We start from the raw sequence: 17,473 nt of genomic DNA, 5'->3' as shown, positions 1-17,473 counted from the left end.
GGGCTGGATAACTACGACGCTACCTAGAACTTTTACTTGGCAGTCAAATTTCGACCTTTTTTTGGGTTAAAGTCAGTTAAAATAAGTGATTACAGAGCCTCGTAGAGATTGACATCCTTCTTTCCCACTTCGTAGGTGCCCCGTTAATCATTGTGATAGCCTCGAGTTGCATGTCACGCCCGTGCAGTATGTATCGAGTGCATTTATTTTGTACACTCTTATGCGCTTTTGCATGTCTTACTTGGAGCGCAGATGACTTACCAATCTACCGACCCAAAGATGTCGCCGTGGTGCCCATTGGCTCGGTATTTATAGCAGATGTCAATATTGGATTATACCAATTTACAGGGTCGTATGTCACTTCTTATTGCGCCAAGTTGATAGTAATGATCAGGACCGCTTACCTTTTACTAGATACTATAATGGTACTACAGCCATGGACTTTCATTACAAGGCAGATCCGAATTGTGAGAATTACCAAAAGGATGGCACAATTACCCAAAAATTCCAAACTGTTTTTGCAGTGGTACCTTCTGCCAGCAGCAACAGTACCTCCAATCCCGTCAACGTGCTCTGGACTCTTTGGCCGCAAGGCTACGACATTGCCTCCGACAACGAATGGGAGAATTTTCGAAACGTCAATTCATCAGGTGGGATCTATTCTTATGAAGAAACTATGAAATGGTATATGGCTTCTTTTAGGTAAGTCCAATTCTCACCGTCTCACCGTCTCACCGTCTCAACTGTCAACTGTCAACTGTCAACGCAGAAAAGCTAATCAATTTGAACATTTCAGTGTCCTTGGAAATGAATCTCATATACCTGAGGAATTTCCAATATCAATATCCGAATCAAAGACCGATTATTACAATGCTTCAGCTTCAGACCTTGCAAATTATACTTTTTATCAAGATATCGGATTTTTTCCTTTTCGCGCCTGTAATGGATCGGGCATCGAAAAAGGCGTTGTCGGCATCGGAAATCTACCGTGGATGGCTGAGATATCAAAGTTTGATTTCCAATTCGATGGGAGTGGAGCCAATGCCACTTATATGGCCCCCGAAGCAAATTCTCTATCCAAATACCATTTGGCACTCTATGCATTCAATACTAGCTTTGCACTTCAGGGGACCATGCAGCTGAGCATGACCGCGTCTATTGACCCGTGGCATTCGGATATTCTGGTCGGTGGTGAGGACAAGCCGTCTTGGAACCTGACTGTGGGATATGATAAAGATTACTTTGGCTATCCTAGCTGCGCAACTGCTAACTTATACCCTTATTCAAGCCAAGTGGCTACCCTGGTGGTAGTGTTGACATGGACCACTTCAAGTTTTATGCCGTTTTAATTCTGGGATTATGTTATATAAACGCTACATAACTATATCATTCAGGGACGTACATACCTCGATTGACATGCATATAATTTAATTTCATGATATGATTCATAGGTGCAAAATATAGTAATTACTTTCCGTCATGTATCTACTTACCGTATCAGAGACACGGGGCACACGGCAGTAGGGGATGCATAGATTTCTTTTATATGCGAATTGAAGATTCAACTTCAGTTTAGACTTACCCCCATGCGGAATTAAAAAATGATTTACGGAACAGTAGTAAAGTTCGTAGCCGTCCAACCATGAAGATTTAAGCTAGTGGAATTTCAAATGTTCTTGAGATCGTCTGAAAAAGACCCTCTTGCCTTGAATTCTCCCATTCATAGCTGAAACTAGCCTGCAAATTGCGAGTCTTCCTCTCATTCCTCCTGATCTCGATGAAATAGCATATGTCCGAAGTAGAGACTCTACTCTGTGAATCTTGCATGTAGATGATCCTTGAACAACTCCAATGTCTCCCTTGCTCCGTCGCAGTCTAGTTTGATGACTGTGGTCAATGGCACATAGTTGGCGATAGCTTGGAGATATGGAAACAGCCATGAGTGCCAGATAGACAGTTCCTGGGCTAGATCCATATCGCTTTCGGGTCTTGGGCTCACAGTTGGCTGTTCGAGAATAATGTCCAGGGTTTTAAGCCCTTCGGGAAGCTCAAGCCAAGCCCTGTTATTTGGTATACTGGTCTTGTAGGAGGGCCCGCCCTGGGCAGCAACTACCACAAGATGTCGGATACGATGTCTGAAGCTTGTGGTAAAATCAAGCTCCAGAGCTTCGTCGCCATATTGATCTAGTTCAAGCACAAATGTATTTTTCCGTACAAATGTGGTAGGCATTCCATAATGACTGCTTTGCACAAGCACAGAAGGTTAGCGACTTATCAGAGGCTTAAGAAGCTAGATTTTTCGGAATGTAGCTCTCCGATATTCACTATCAGACCCCCTGGAAGACACTCTTGATAAATCATTGTCCTGATCTCAGATGGTAAATCCAGAAAGCCCACAGTAGACTTTTTGGCATCATTCATAGTTGCAAGGTGGAACAACTTGGGGTTGCGAGCAGTCGAAGGTGTGATGTCACGGTGGGAGCAAGTTGAAGCTGCGATGTGGGAAGTTCGAGATAAGATATTGCAGGGTCAGAATTCGAAGTGGCAAGATGGGATATCGAAGTCGGGATTTGATATATATGATATTAAAGGCCAACCCCTAAGCTATGAGTAATTTAAAGTCAAGTGACAAGAAAAACCCTTTATTGCGAATAAATACCTGTAGTGGTTGCTCAGCAGCGCCAGTCCCAACGAGGAAGATTGTGATTAATACTAAGAGCCTTCTATATTAAAATCTCCAATTATAGTAATTATGAAATCTCCGTGATGTTTTTTCGATTTCTATATTAAAATCCAGGCCCATCCCCTTTCCTTCCTGTTATTTCCCCGTCCATCCTCCAAGATATGACAATATGTCGTGAATGGTAACGACAAGCTTTAAAGAATCCACGAACCTTCAATGATCAAATGTTTGAATGTTTAGACGCGATCACGCGTTAATATTCTATACGAATTGACTGAGAAGAGAATAGGGAATGTAGAAAACAGTTTTTATAGATATAAAATAAAATAATGTGGTCTATGAGTAGCTTGGCGACGGTTGCCACGCATTCTTGAATAAACTTGAAGTTTCAAAATGCGAAAATCACAGCGATGGCCCAGTAGTGCTAGGAAGAATATCCCGCAACCAAACTGCCATCATTGCAATCATCTCTTTGGTACAGCTATGGCCTGTATTTTCTTGTACAAAGAATTTGATATCCTGCTTGGACCCTTCGGGGCTTTGCCGTCTAGCTTCAACCCATGTATTCGTATATCTGGCTGGTACTAGCTTGTCATGCAATCCATTGCATAGAAACAAAGGTACGTCGGTCGGGAATTCATTTGAAACTTTCTGGTCGTCTTGATGGACGATTTTAGCCAAGGGCTCGGGCCATCGTCGTTGCTGCTTCGAGTTCATGAGTTGTTTAAGCTTTTCGTAGTCGAGAGTCTCATCGCCATTTACGGCGGTCGGGTCGATTCCGAGACGATTCAAAAGTAAAGTGGAAAGACTCGGACAGCCGACTATCATTGCGTATCCATGGAATTGGCCTGGAGCGATCAAGGAGGCAATGCGCCAAGCAGTGTGGCCACCTAATGACACTCCGTACATGATGTTGTAGAATCGGTTAAATTGGGGTAGATAAGCAGGAAGATAATCAAGTACCAGCTTGAAATCTTGTGCTGATCCAGCGATCATGGAAACTATGTCCATGCTAATGTCATGAATTAGTATTTGGATATGGTCAAATGTGACGATTCATAGCTTACGCATGATTCTCGTTGCCGTCTTTCCAAGTTCGATTGGCACCGGGATCGACCTGATTTGAAAACTTAATATTTATAGATCGAAAAGCTTAAATTTGAAGGTACTCACCTCGCGATCTCCATGATTTCTCATATTCATTGTGACGGCAATGAGCCCGACCGATTCGCCCTTTCTTGTGTCGGTCCGATACCGATGTAAGATCTCATGGGCCATGTCTTCCATGACACGGTAGGTCCTGGTCCGGTTGTGTGCCATATATAAAACTGCGACTTCGCCAGAGAGGCCCTCCGGTGGATTTGAGTTAATCTCATCTAGTCCGTATACATAGAGTTTCAACCCGCCAATGGCTAGCTCCGTTTTGCTTGAGCGGGGCGTGGTTGCCGGAAGAGAGAAGCGAGGCTCGAGGCCACTTGCATTTTGAACGGCTGACATTTTACACAAACTCGTTCTATGCAGGTTTATGACAGGTTTAAAGTACTATCCCTGCGAGAATCCTTTATAACCGGTTCAACTGAGTATGATTGGTTTCAAAATTTGCATTGATCGGCAAGAATAACATAATTACCGAATGGCCCGATATAATTACCGAAACAACCGCACAAGTGAACCGAGATATTGCCGTTCCCCTCATCATATCAGACTGTGCCGGTTAAAAAAGTCCATGATGATTGGTGTGGCATTGAAGCTAGCTACATGGTGCCCAAGCTCCTGGTTATCCTTATTAGCGATCGTGCTGGGCCAGTCATGACCAATTACCGAGTCGTAAATCAACCCGACCAACCCGCGAAATCCGAAAGAGTACAAGACTGCATTTGATGCGACTGGCAATGTTCTGTTGCGTCGGTTATCCAACAAGTCTCGCGCCGCCCATTCCTGGATAAAATGTGGAATAGCTGGTAGACACGCGTTTTTCCGTTCGCCACCCGAGTATGAGATAGTTGTATCGTTCCCACCGTGGAACGCGAGGGAAAGGGATATCCCTACGCGACGGATTGCAGGGATTTTTCACCGTTCTGGCCATACAGGGTAATGTGTCGACGTAATATGCCCCCGAGACTGGAGCAAAGGCTGCGATACGGCTAGACATTTCAGCATCGCAGGCGAGAAGGTTACAAAATCCTCCGCCATCTGACTTTCCAGTTGTCCAAATTCGTTCTGTATCGATGCAGTACTGCGAAAGAACTTCGTCCAGTATATCGTGCGTAAATTTGATATCATTTGTGGTAATACCCGGGACGCCTTGCCATTTCATCTAGGATCAAATTGTTAGAAATAGTTGGTAGAAATAATGAATTATCTCTGATAAGGTCCCCCTTACATCGATCCCTTGCGGGTAAACCACGAAAGCCTCCGTATTGAATTCAGGGTTTGTGAGTTGGTCAAGTTCCAGTTGATCCTCAGCCATTTGGTTTCCACCATGATAAGAAAGAATGATAGGTGCTGGAATTCGTGGATGGTAATCAAGCGGGATGGATAATAAGTAAATGCGATCTATCCCATCGCTCGAAATTGAGACATTAAGGAGATCTCCCCCGGATTGTTGTGGGGCAAGATGCATGTCTTGGCACGTCACACCTTCTACAAAAGTAAATCGTAGAAGAATGAGTATACTGGCATAGGCTAGATTGAACATATTGTTCTGCTGTATCTGAAGTATAAGTGCTCAAAAATTCTTGCATTAGAGCACTGTTGCGCCATGATCCGTTTAAATAGGTATTCCGCAAGGACGTACTACGACAATCTGGGCTAAGCTTACCCCAGGTCCCATGCGTTCCCCGCAAATTAGATCGAATAGTTCGCGGGATTATGCCGGAGATCGATTTGAAAGCATATGTATTGAATAGAATTTGCCGGTAAGACCTTGCGGTGACGCCTGTATGCTTACTAGAGTAATCCCTGACTGCCGAGATTACGACACAGCAAGGATAGCTGCGGCATTGGCAGACCTATCTCTCCACAATGGTGTGTAACATTGGATATTGCCGGCTATTCATTTTAAACTGGATTGGGTAACTTACCTTGCGGTAGGATAATGCAGGTGGATCAACTTGAACTTGTAGTAGTACTAGCGCAAGGGGTGAGTGGAAATTCGATGTTTATTGAAATTTTGAAGGCCATGGATTCACGTTTAGACATGAATGGCATTAGGATTGGAAATTGAAGTTCAAGTTGTTCAGTTAAAAGAGATATACGATGGCAATATGTTTATCATGACTATATAATCTCCTCATAGCACATATCGGAACTCCTCGTTCTGCATATCAGTCAAGTTCTCCTCAATCGAATGCATATGATTATAATCAGAACCTGGTCTGCATCTCTTATCCCTCTTCGAATTTTCTATACGCAAGTAAATCCAAGACAAAGACGCAATTACCACCACAGCACATAGGCAAACAAAGCTACCGATGAACCCAGAGCGATACAGAGGTCCTGGAGAAGCCCCAAAAATGAGTGGGCCGATGATATTGCTGACGCAGTAGCCGGCAAACGTGGAAGCGCTGGTGGCAGCTTTTTCTAGTGGCTGTTAGATACCCAGAAAAGCATGAAAATGGGAGGATATAATTGAAACACTTACTAGTATGGCCAGCAATATTAGAGGCGGCCAGAGAAACGGCCAATCCACCAGCAGCAACCTGCACGGCAATAAGGAAGATTCCTGCAAATAACAGGCCTTTGTTGTTTCGAGGTCCAAACCAGCAGATCAGTGTTCCAGCAATTGAAATAAGGGCACATATGATAATGCAGAGATAACGAGTGCCAGGACACTTTCGCGTGACATAGCCAACAATCAAAATAGATAGTGCTGTAAGGGCACCGATGGGACATGTTAATGCCAAAGATTCAAAGTGGGTGTATCCAAAACCATTGATAACAATTGTTCCAAATGTACCGATCGCTCCTGAGGGAACGCCCGTCAAGAGAATTATCAGTGTACAACTGTACATCTTGGGGTCCCTGAATGTTTCAAGGAATTGTCCCTTGTCAAAATCACGGGTAATAGTACCGGCCTGGTTTCTTTCAAGGCGAGTAAGCGCGATGCGGCGTTCGAAATCGTTCAATCCTTTGGTCGTGTGGGGGCTATCTGGAAGAGTGAAAAATAACACGACTCCCCAAGTAGTGGTTATGGCGCCGAGAACCAGGAACATAGGTTCCCATGTGGCGAGAGAGCTATGGATCTGGCCAAGTCCATAGTTGATCAAAGGTGATATAGCGGTAGCCACTCCAACGCAGCAGTACCATAGCCCAGTACGCAATGCCTGCTCGTCACGGGTCCACCAGAATGTGACTAGCACGGTGAAGGTGGGCGCAACGGCGGATTCGAGCATGCCGAGCACTAAGCGAACCACCATGATGCCAGCGTAATTGGTGCAGCCAGCAGTTGACATTACCACTATACCCCAGAGGAACGTGGAAATCGCGATAACTCGGGATAGGGGGAAGTATTGTGTCAGGAACATCATCGGATATGTGCCCACCAAGTAGCCAATGTAGAAAATCATGGAGGCATTCGAATAGCGTTGATTATTAGTGATAGCCGTCCCGTCCGCTTCGTACCCAATCACTGTAGTCAAACCCAAGTCGTCGTTGAAACCGAATTGTGTCGCAGCACTCATAATTCCTTTGTCGTAGCTCTGCAGCATATACGTGAACATCATAAGGGGGACGATCCTTCATCAGTTAGTGTGGGTATCGAATAAGGCGTGAATTGAAGGGAGAAATACCAGAAATCGAGCTTGCGAACAAGTTTTTTCTCATCCTTCTCCGTGAACTGAGCCTCACCCTTTTCCATCTCGTCGGTTTTTTCAACCTCTTCGAGGCCGGGTTTCTCGACGTGTCGGATAGAGTCATCCATCTTTAAGAGTATATTGGTCAAAATAGCGATTAAAGTTGGTATCATGCGGTCCAAGCTGACATCCTGTCGGTATTTATAGACCGCACCTATGGAAAGATCTACTCTGTCAGCTGTCTTCGGAGATTTGCCTTCTTTCCCCAGATTTCGTGGTTTGACCAGACCAGAGTTTGTTTAATTGCCGAGATTGCCGGGTGGAGCCGGTGCGGGGCCCCGCACACTCATAAGTCCAGAATTTTCCCGACATCCCAACCGCGGCAATTTTGCTCCTCCACTCCACCTGTATGCCATCAAATGCAGGAAAACGCTGAGAAAAGGGTGGGTCGTCGGTCGCGAGTTGCATGCAAGCCATGCAATCGACGCAAGGTGCGGTGTGATGTGACTCAAACAGGTGTTCCATGTACCAATTGCCAACACGAGGCAGCTGTTTGTGAGATACTGCCGCGCAAAAAGCACAAGTGAGTGGTCACATTATCCACATTTTTTCGATAAATATTGATATTCTTCCAAGGCCGCGCATGTCCAGGGCCGCGATCACGAGGCCAGTTTCTGATGAACTGGAGATTCCTGATAACTCCGTTGACAGAGCAACTGATGCGACGACAGACATCGACGTTCTACCTGATGATAGCGCCTGTTCCTATATTGGTAATCATATGTGCCTCATATAAAGAGCGAACAAAAATCTAACATGCCTTTCAGGTGACACGCGCGGTCCAAGACAATCTGTATATGAATTATGCCATCCGGGTGTCCCACAGGAGGCCTATCAATCACCCTCCACCATTACTCCTCATAGCTCCTCGGGAAACGCGACAGTACTTCAAGCTCACGAAATAGAATACATACGCAATGAAGGCGGATTCTCACATCTACCGTCCGATGTTTATGATGAGCTTGTACGATGCTATTTCCATCACGTACACTTTTTTCTACCTGTTGTCGAAGCACCAAAATTCTTGAATGAGTACATGCAGAATGGAAGCCAAAAAGTAAACCCTCTATTATTCTGGAGTATGCTCCTCGGCGCAACCAATGTAAGACTTTCAAAAGTGCCAAATTTACAACAAAGACTAACTGTCCTAGTATGTGGACGCAAGTGTTCTGCAACGAGCTGGATTCGCGTCCCGGAAAGCCATGAAGAAGGCTATGTATAAAAGAGCCAAGGTACGTCGTATTTACGCTTTTCCAGCTGGCAATGGACGCTGAACCATAAACCAGGCATTCTACGACGTTGATCGGAGTGCAGATAAACTTCTGCTCATCCAATCGGTTCTTTTAATGAGCTTTTGGTACACAGATGCGCAAGATCATACAGGAGCATCGCATTGGATTGGGATTGCCACTTCTCTAGCCCAGGGAATTGGTCTCCACCGTTCTCCCTCTTCACAAGACAGAAACAATACTCAACTATCGTCAGAAGAAAGACAAAGCCTTGGTCGACGGCTTTGGTGGACGTGTCTTGTCCGGGATCGATGGGTGTCTCTAGCCAAGGGTCGACCAATGAGAATCCATGATGAAGATTGCGATGCTACTTTCCCTTGCGCAGATGACGTTTTGCACGAACTGCAACTTCTTCCTGTGGAAGCTCGACAGAAGTTCATTCCCCAGGACATAGAGTACCTTTCTGGAATGTGGGTACAGCTTGTGAAAACCAGTGCAGTACTTGGGCGGATCCTAAGATCGCATTATCGACTCAAGAGACCTAAACCAAGTTGTGAAGAGATCGATGCGTTGACTGCGGAGCTTCATAAATGTCAACCGACATCAGCAAATGCGATGTTCGCCGCAAGTGACATCGCTCTAATTCACGAATACCACCTGCAGATATTCTATCAGTACGTCAAATGACATATTCTAATTTTCCTTTGAAAATAGATATATCTAACCCGTGGCAGAGCATGTGGTACGGTTCTTCATCGACCTTACGTCTTGAATGCACCTGCCTCCTTTCCTGAGAACTCAACAGTCTCATGGCAGATACTTGCACAAAATCGTGCACGTGAAGCTGCTTCGACCACCAATCAAACACTTGAGAAGATCATTGAGCTGGATGTTGTCAAATCAATAAAGCCTATGTTGTACGTTTTCATTGGTGAACCAGGAATGCAATATGACTGACACTCCCCAGCATTACATCTTTGATTCCTGCCATGCAAATTCACCTCTTTGATTGCAAATCTGGGAACTCGCTCCACGCAAACCTTGGGAAAAACAGGCTCAATCTTTGTCTGTTGTTCCTCGACAACCTACGCGACACCTATTGGAGCGCAGGTGTAATGTACCGACTTTTCGACCGCGCGCAGTCTATTTTAACTTCTCGCAAAAGTAACGACACCGAAAATACCGCTCTGCAAACCCATGATGGACTGTCCCGCCTTCAATACTCTGAAACCCACCAACAATACAATGATAGTCTACCAAATGCGATAATATCATCAAACGTCGCAGATTTTGCCCCAGGTAATACTGAGCCCGACGTGCTTGCTACAGATAGTTTTGCGGGCGAAGTTGGAACTAGCGGCTACTCGCTGGACTTTGATGCTCTTGAGCAATTACTCAGTCCTGGGTTTGCATTATCAGACAGCTATTCCCAAGGGTTGTATAACCAGTACAATGGGAGTGTTATCAGAGATCAACTGTCGGCAAATCTATACAACCTTTGAGCCATCAGGTATTAAAGGTCTAATCAAAGTTACAGATAGCTAGACCCGGAATTATCTGAAAACACCAGGTCACATTGAAAACTTCTATTACCGAATCTTCCATGTTACTGATATTTTAGATGAAGGTGGGTTGCTGCCTCAAGCACCCACGTCATCGTCTACATCTCTCACTCCGTAGCTTAGTTCCTGTATGCATCATCACTACCGTTGATCCTTCCCATACCCCCTTCCTATGATATCATATCCTAGATGCTCATTCAGACCCTTATTATATGACTTATTTGAATAGGCGTCGATAGTGGGGATCTCGATGACTCAGCGATAGAAAACACCCAGGTGTGCACAGCCCAGGAAGTGACTCAGAGGTCAAAAGTTCAACCCAGTGTCTAATTTATAGAAATATGCTCGACCTTCTTCAAGTCAACCATCGGATGATAACGTAAAGGTATCACCTTTAATATTAAAATCGCTTTCAAGTACATACCTCGTAAGTAAATCATCCCTCGTTATGCTCATCAGCTGAGGCTCAAGGCGCAACTTAACATTATCAACCCCTAAAGCTTCGCATATACTATCAAGATGATAAGGATGCCACATATTGTTCGAGCATCATATAGTCCTTTTTGCTGAAAGACTGGATAAAATTTCGACCATGGTTTCTCCATCAACATGGACAAGAGAAGTCCAGATTTCACTTTTTTCCTATGGCCATGCCAACGGCCCAATTGTGCAACAGCACAGGGAAACAAAACGTCAAAAAACCTTACATTACAATATTCGACACTTACCAAATCCACCGCGCCATCTCCGAGTAAAAGTAACCGGCCTTTCGCGGCGACTGCAGAAAGAATTCCTCCAAAATAATGATGTTGAGGCATTGTTGGTAAAAGTCCAAATAGATATTCTCAACGCAGTGAAAGACGCATCTGATCAACTTCTAAGTTCCGATATGGGTAATGAAGTTGAAGAAAAGCCAGAAACAGACCAAAGATGCTTTGGCCTGAACGCCCATATTGACGAAGGGGCTGCCTTAGAAGCCCCAGATATCGATGTAGCCGTGACAATATGCTGCGAGGAAGGCCATCATCGGAGTGTTGCGTTTGTTGAGGAGTTATCCCGGAGACTCGCTATATTCAAAAATGGAGATGGCTGTTCTCACTATTGGCAATTGATTGTGAACGTGGACCATCGTGACATTGCAGATTTTGAAGACGGGGATCAGTCGCAGAGCCAGCGTAGGCGCCCAAACAAAAGTCAATCAAAGTCCAGACAAAAAGAACGCCAGCAAAGAGGACAAGGATATAAGATGAAGTTTGAAAACGATGATGCTGAGGGCTAGCCGCTCTAATATAAATATAATGATAATCATTTTCATTAATTTATATGATTCTACCGGTACTTATGAGATCATTTGATCATTCTTTTTGAAGAGAATGCATATTCATCTCGTTTCTTTTTGTTAGATCAACATCAACTTTCAGGATTGCACTATTCAAACCTGTGTTAGTGAAACCCAATTGTCCAGATCGCCCCTAGTGTATTGTAGTTTTATTATAGATACACGCATCTCAGTGCATAAATTCCATTCAATACTGTTTTGTTCTGTTTTACTTTACCGCTATTGGCTGTGGGACGCGCTTGAATGGAGTCAAGCTCCCAGGTGCATGCATGTCCGAACCCTGTGCTCCATTGAAGGGGTCCCTAGCCGCCAAAGATGCTGAATTGCAGCAGGGAGCAGGGGGGAACATCATGGTCTCTCTAAAGCTATCAACTTCAACAGCATTTCTTTTTCCGGTCGAACTGCTCAGGTATTTAAATATAGCGACCAAAAAATCATGAGTCAAACCCCCGGGTTCAAATGTGAGGTTTTCCAGGGATTCTTGCTGATTATCGGCGGGACAATCTGTTTCCTATACGGGCTTGAATCTGGCTCAAGTGGACTCATTGCCTGAAATTCAGCCACAGTCATTATTTTGATCGTTTTCGGTGCTCTTATACTGGCTTTATTCATGATTTGGGAGCGAAATTCGCCAGTAACCCGATGATCCCAATCAGAATTTTTCAGCGCAGAACCTGCCTTGCCGCGTTTATCGTTTCCTGTCTACAAGTTTTTGTATACATCTCATTCGACTTTTTTCTTCCACTATACTATCAGGTGATTCTTTGATTTAAACCCATTATATCTGGCGTGACCCTCTTCGCTCTGATTATCCCGATGTCACTTGCAGCATTTGGTGGAGGTTTATTCGTTCGAAGGACTGGATATTACCTTGCAGTTATATTTGTGGGCACCAGTCTCCTCACACTAGGCACTGGACTTTTTGCATCATTTGACACAAATGTCTCTTGGCCCAAGATTATTTGACTTGAGCTTATTGCAGGTATAGGAGCGGGTGTGCTGTTCCAAAGCCCGATGATGACATTGCAAAGTCATATCCAGCAGGAAGACACAGCAGCAGCAATGTCGGCATTCAGTTTTCTTCGAAATCTATTCACTTCAGTTTCGATAGTAGTCGGAACAGTCTTGATTCAGCACACAATTGGCAGTGGTAGTTTAACAACTACAATATCCAAAGACAATTCAGGTGCCGTACGCAGAAGTCAACATGTGACGGGACTGAAGAATATGTGGATTTTTTACACTTGCGTGGCGTCTATTGCAATTCTTGCGGCATTCTTCATCAAATCCGAAGGGTTAAAAAAAGGTCATCAAGAGTCGGTTTCAAGTGGTGAGCCTGCTACAGATTGACAGACTCGCGCGGCCTAATGTGGATTCACCGTGCTGCTTCCCATTTACCACTCGTTCAAGAAACCTCTGGATTAAATAAATGTAAATACATAATTAGAAATACACGCATGGAAATTTATCAATTCAATGGAGGTTTTGAAATAAGTCTCTGGAGTTCCTTCATATAGTTCAGACATTCCCTCCTTGGATGCTGATTCTGTACCAAAATCTCCGTCTCGGCAATGACAACGTCTTTCGTCTTCCAATTTTCCAAAATGATTTTGACATGCAGAAATAAGCGATCCAAATCATCCAAGTTGGCTAGTTGGGAAATTAGATTCTTGAGTCCCTTGGATTCTCTTGGCCTAGAAGTTCCTCACAGGCCCATAGCTAGCAAATTGCCTCGGGCACATTCCTAGATCAACTGCGGAATCCCCTGACAACAACACTAGAATGCGGCCAACCCTGCCGACCACGCAACATAATCCAATGCGAAATACCAAAGAAGCTGTTTCTGGTGAATATCCCGTGCAAAGCCCTCTCATTTCCGCCCAGTGGCCAAGATGTCAGTCCTTGTTAATGGAAATCTTGCGTGGAGACACAACCATACCACGCCGCTTGGAGCCCCAATGACGCACGCAGGAGAGGCATTTGTTTTCCTTTGATGGTATGTGTATGGAAAGCAAAACAACTCCATAAATTCTATTTAACCTTGACCCTAGTTGTGAGCCGCTTTCCGGCTCGTGTGCTCTAGTCGATTGTTGTCTTTCTGGGTCGATCTCCCTGTCATTCATTATTATATTAACTCGACATTTAATACTTAATTTTCTACCGTCATTCTTTCAAACCTTCACTCTTTATTTCTTTCAAAATGCGTCGAACCCAGGATTATCTTTCCTGGTCGGTTTTGCTTGCTTCTCTGGGAGCAGTCCAGGGAAAGCTTGACTTGACCTCTGATAAGAACATCGCCGTCTACTGGGGTGAGAACTGACGATCATACTCTCAAGAGTATTATGACTAACTAAACATCTCATAGGTCAAAACTCGATCCAAGCAGCAACAAATGCTGCAGATGGACAACAACCGTTGGCAGAGTACTGCAAGAGTAAGTGGCCGCAGAGGGTTTTGGCATTAATTATGGGGCTAATGAATGTCTGACAGATGACGACATTGATGTATGATGAATGTGTAAAGACAAGTGGGTGCACAGCTAATATGAACCTAGGTCATCCCAATGGCGTTCGAGATGATGATCAACGGCCCGGGTGGAGCTCCAGAGGTTGATTTCTCTGTGGACAGCGAGGACTGTGAGGTTTTCGAGGGCACACAGTTGAAGCATTGTCCTAAAATTGCGTAAGTTTGACAACGAATAGCGCCCCGGCCGAACTAACACATGGTAGTGAGGACATTAAGACATGCCAGGAGAAAGGAAAAACTATTCTCTTGTCCATTGGGGGCGCAACTTATAACGAGGGTGGCTTCAAGTCAGATTCGGATGCCAAAGATGGAGCAGCGCTCATTTGGGAAACATTTGGACCCAAACAGCCCGGCTCCAAAGCTAAGCGACCATTTGATGACGCTGTCTTGGATGGCTTTGACTTTGATTTTGAGGCCACTGTTTCACACATGGCACCTTTCGCCAATGAGCTGCGCGCCTTGATGGACAAGGACGATAGCAAGCAGTATTTCCTAACTGCTGCTCCTCAGTGCCCGTATCCCGACGCTGCAGACAAGGAGTTTCTCAACGGTCCCGTTTCTATCGACGCGATCTGGGTGCAATTCTACAACAACTTCTGCGGTGTGAACAACTTCAACAAGAACGAAAAAGACTCCAAGTACAACTTCGAGGAGTGGGACAACTGGGCCAAGACCGTCTCTAAGAACAAGGACGTTAAGGTAATTATGGGCGTCCCAGCCGACACTACTGCCGCCAGTACGGGCTACGTTCCAGCCGACAAGCTCGCCGATGTTATTGAGTACTCGAAGAAATTCGAGAGCTTCGGCGGCGTAATGATGTGGGATGTCAGTCAAGCATATGCAAATGATGGCTTCATTAACAGCGTGCGAAAGGCGCTTGGTGGTCCTGATTCCGGTTCGTCGTCGTCGTCCAACTCGGCGTCGACCACGGCGTCTGCACCTTCGTCCACTAACTCACCGAATACCTCGCAATCTTCCAATGCACCCGCGTCCTCGTCCTCATCTTCCTCCTCTTCTGCATCTGGCTCCTCACAAGATGGTCATGACCGCCCAGAGACCACTACCGCTACCGAAGCTCATCCCAAGCCAGCCAAACCTACCAAGCCAACAACAACAACAACAACAACAACAACCGAGCAGACCGATGCCAAGCCGACCAAGCCTGCGCCAACCGAGAACGCTACTAACGCAGAGCCTACCAAGCCAAAGGCCAAGCCGACTGAGAAGCCAACTTCTACAACCAAGGCTAAACCTGCTCCAGAGCCAACTGCCGAGCCCTCGCCTAAGCCTCCCGCGGATGACGATGATAGCTCCGATGACACCAATGATGATGACACGCCCAACCAGCAAGCTGCGCCTAACGACAACGATACCACTGGCGTTGGCAACACAGACAATGACAGTGATAAGCCCAGTGGGCCTCTTAACGACCTTCTTGGAGGCAATCTCTTTGGTCTTCTGAAAGGCCTTCGTCAGGCCAATGGCCCTGTGACACACGGTCTCACACATGGTCTCAAGGCTGGTATCAAGGATGGTCTTACCAAGAACCTTCGCCGAGCCAACCGAATTGGATACAACTAAGAATGCGCCGATATTTCACTCAATGTATCTCTTTTTCTGAAATGTCAGGCTTATACCATAAGACCCTCTTCTATTTTGAAGACCAAAGGGTAAATTCAGCTGCATCATTGATTTTCTACTACCATCTCTACCCATCCTTTATATTGATGATAATCAGCAAAATCTTTCCATTTTTGGATCACACTCTTTTGACTATTGAACTCTGACTATGTACTCAACTTTCCTTATGATACCCATAATTCATAATACGTGCACCTCAAATATGCCTTCATATTGTCAACCGTAGCCTGTCATTTTCAGATATCCTCCAGTGCCGAATGACCACATACATGCAGTATTTCGTTTATGCATTGACGACAACATAGTAGTTCTCCCAAGTTCCACTGTTGGTGCAGGAGCCGTTGAACAGCCCAGCGCTCTCGTGGTATCCACTCACATCACTGTTGACCAGACACTCGCTGTTCTCAAAAAAGATAGCTTTCCACCAATTCACATAGTACTCGGAATCAGCGAGGATGGAGCAATAGGCATATGTATCGCCAAGAGTAGTGCATGTGTCAACGGCATCTGATCCTGATGCAACAAGGGTGCCATCATCGCACTAAGTATTTATAATTCGTCGTCAATACTCTGTGATCCAATGTATGTGATTCGTGGGGGGCTTGAATGTGATCAAAGATACTACTCACAGAGTCGCCGCAGTAAAGGGCCCAGTCGGCGCTTGCGACGGAGGCGAAAGTCAGAGCCAAGGTAGCGAGATACTTCATGATGCAGGTTTTTATCTGTTGATTTTCCCAGTTAGCATCAGAATACACATTGCCAATCCTGATATCACTATATTGCGGTTTGATCAAGTCTTTGGAAACCTCAGCCTGTGGAAAATTCCCGGACTTCCACTGCAAGGCTAGTCTAAATATTTAGCGACATACCAGGTAGTAACTTCTCAGTGAATTACTAGTTTATATGATGGATATTCCTTTTGGCAAATGGGATTCTTTCAAAACGAAATATGTACTCAAGCGAGTCTAAAGTGGGCTACCTATTAGATTTTATAGTACACAATTCTGGACTTATCTCGAAATTATCTTGGGGGGGGTTGCAATATGAATCTCATCCTTTGCCAAGAGCACCACCATATCATGCAGAGACAAATATGCCGACTCTAGGCCCGGGAAATCCGATTCAATTCTGTATGTATACCTACGAATAAGTTTCACGCTAGTATAAACCCACCACCAATCACTCGGGCATGTTGTCCTAGCTAAAACCCCTAAAATCTCACCTTCTTTATTGCTAGGACCTTTCTGGCAAATGGAGGTGTACCAAGTAAGTCTAGATTTGTAAGATTATTCGGGGTCTATACTTTTATGGGTATAGCCTTAGCCCCCCAGTTCCCATTGGGCCATGTTCCTGTTGAAGGATCACTGTTGCTTCAACCAGTGGCGCCAATTGACCCGCAAAAAACACAACTAGTTCTTACATTTTCTTCAACAATAATTGTTTAAGAAGGGTAGAAATATGAACCGGATTTCTGCAGATGTTTAAGCTTATTCAAGGGCTGTCAAAATTTTCGACAAAAGGCTGGGCATACTGTTCAGGGTTTAGTGCGCCACGCGTCCCCGAAGCTAGCTACTAACGGACTTGGGCTAGGGGAGGGGCGGTGGCCCCGGGGGTTGTCAAACATGCACAGCGGTTGAGAG

General features: G+C 45.1%; 8 protein-coding genes across 8 annotated transcripts; 4 read left to right on the top strand and 4 right to left on the bottom strand.

Moving 5' to 3' along the window:
* Positions 1-436: 436 nt before the first annotated feature.
* On the top strand, positions 437-1,349 carry N7478_005656 (uncharacterized protein; the record flags this gene model as incomplete). Its single annotated transcript, XM_056921870.1, has 2 exons — positions 437-702; positions 797-1,349. 2 exons carry the CDS (start codon positions 437-439, stop codon positions 1,347-1,349), a joined length of 819 nt encoding a protein of 272 aa, XP_056779907.1.
* A 458-nt stretch (positions 1,350-1,807) lies between these two features.
* On the bottom strand, positions 1,808-2,230 carry N7478_005655 (uncharacterized protein; the record flags this gene model as incomplete). Its single annotated transcript, XM_056921869.1, has 1 exon — positions 1,808-2,230. The coding sequence occupies one exon, from the start codon at positions 2,228-2,230 to the stop codon at positions 1,808-1,810; it is 423 nt and encodes a 140-aa protein (XP_056779906.1).
* An 855-nt stretch (positions 2,231-3,085) lies between these two features.
* N7478_005654 (uncharacterized protein) lies at positions 3,086-5,153 on the bottom strand (the record flags this gene model as incomplete). The annotated part of the gene is made up of 6 exons (XM_056921868.1): positions 3,086-3,695; positions 3,751-3,800; positions 3,857-4,196; positions 4,530-4,728; positions 4,772-5,000; positions 5,067-5,153. 6 exons carry the CDS (start codon positions 5,151-5,153, stop codon positions 3,086-3,088), a joined length of 1,515 nt encoding a protein of 504 aa, XP_056779905.1.
* An 822-nt stretch (positions 5,154-5,975) lies between these two features.
* On the bottom strand, positions 5,976-7,604 carry N7478_005653 (uncharacterized protein; the record flags this gene model as incomplete). Its single annotated transcript, XM_056921867.1, has 3 exons — positions 5,976-6,265; positions 6,327-7,420; positions 7,474-7,604. The coding sequence occupies 3 exons, from the start codon at positions 7,602-7,604 to the stop codon at positions 5,976-5,978; spliced, it is 1,515 nt and encodes a 504-aa protein (XP_056779904.1).
* Positions 7,605-8,617: 1,013 nt separating this feature from the next.
* Positions 8,618-10,267, top strand: N7478_005652 (fungal specific transcription factor domain-containing protein; the record flags this gene model as incomplete). The annotated part of the gene is made up of 5 exons (XM_056921866.1): positions 8,618-8,638; positions 8,688-8,768; positions 8,823-9,439; positions 9,500-9,682; positions 9,733-10,267. 5 exons carry the CDS (start codon positions 8,618-8,620, stop codon positions 10,265-10,267), a joined length of 1,437 nt encoding a protein of 478 aa, XP_056779903.1.
* Positions 10,268-10,919: 652 nt separating this feature from the next.
* Positions 10,920-11,606, top strand: N7478_005651 (uncharacterized protein; the record flags this gene model as incomplete). The annotated part of the gene is made up of 1 exon (XM_056921865.1): positions 10,920-11,606. The coding sequence occupies one exon, from the start codon at positions 10,920-10,922 to the stop codon at positions 11,604-11,606; it is 687 nt and encodes a 228-aa protein (XP_056779902.1).
* Positions 11,607-13,866: 2,260 nt separating this feature from the next.
* N7478_005650 (glycoside hydrolase family 18 protein) lies at positions 13,867-15,773 on the top strand (the record flags this gene model as incomplete). Its single annotated transcript, XM_056921864.1, has 5 exons — positions 13,867-13,975; positions 14,032-14,100; positions 14,157-14,170; positions 14,221-14,348; positions 14,396-15,773. The coding sequence occupies 5 exons, from the start codon at positions 13,867-13,869 to the stop codon at positions 15,771-15,773; spliced, it is 1,698 nt and encodes a 565-aa protein (XP_056779901.1).
* Positions 15,774-16,116: 343 nt separating this feature from the next.
* N7478_005649 (uncharacterized protein) lies at positions 16,117-16,540 on the bottom strand (the record flags this gene model as incomplete). Its single annotated transcript, XM_056921863.1, has 2 exons — positions 16,117-16,374; positions 16,463-16,540. The coding sequence occupies 2 exons, from the start codon at positions 16,538-16,540 to the stop codon at positions 16,117-16,119; spliced, it is 336 nt and encodes a 111-aa protein (XP_056779900.1).
* Positions 16,541-17,473: the final 933 nt, after the last annotated feature.

This window comes from Penicillium angulare (genome assembly GCF_028827245.1).
Source record: "Penicillium angulare strain IBT 27051 chromosome Unknown utg000004l_segment0_segment0, whole genome shotgun sequence".
Lineage (NCBI taxonomy): Eukaryota > Fungi > Ascomycota > Eurotiomycetes > Eurotiales > Aspergillaceae > Penicillium > Penicillium angulare.
The sequence above is the reverse complement of the archived record's forward strand: the minus strand, read 5'-3'. Positions and strand labels throughout refer to the sequence as shown.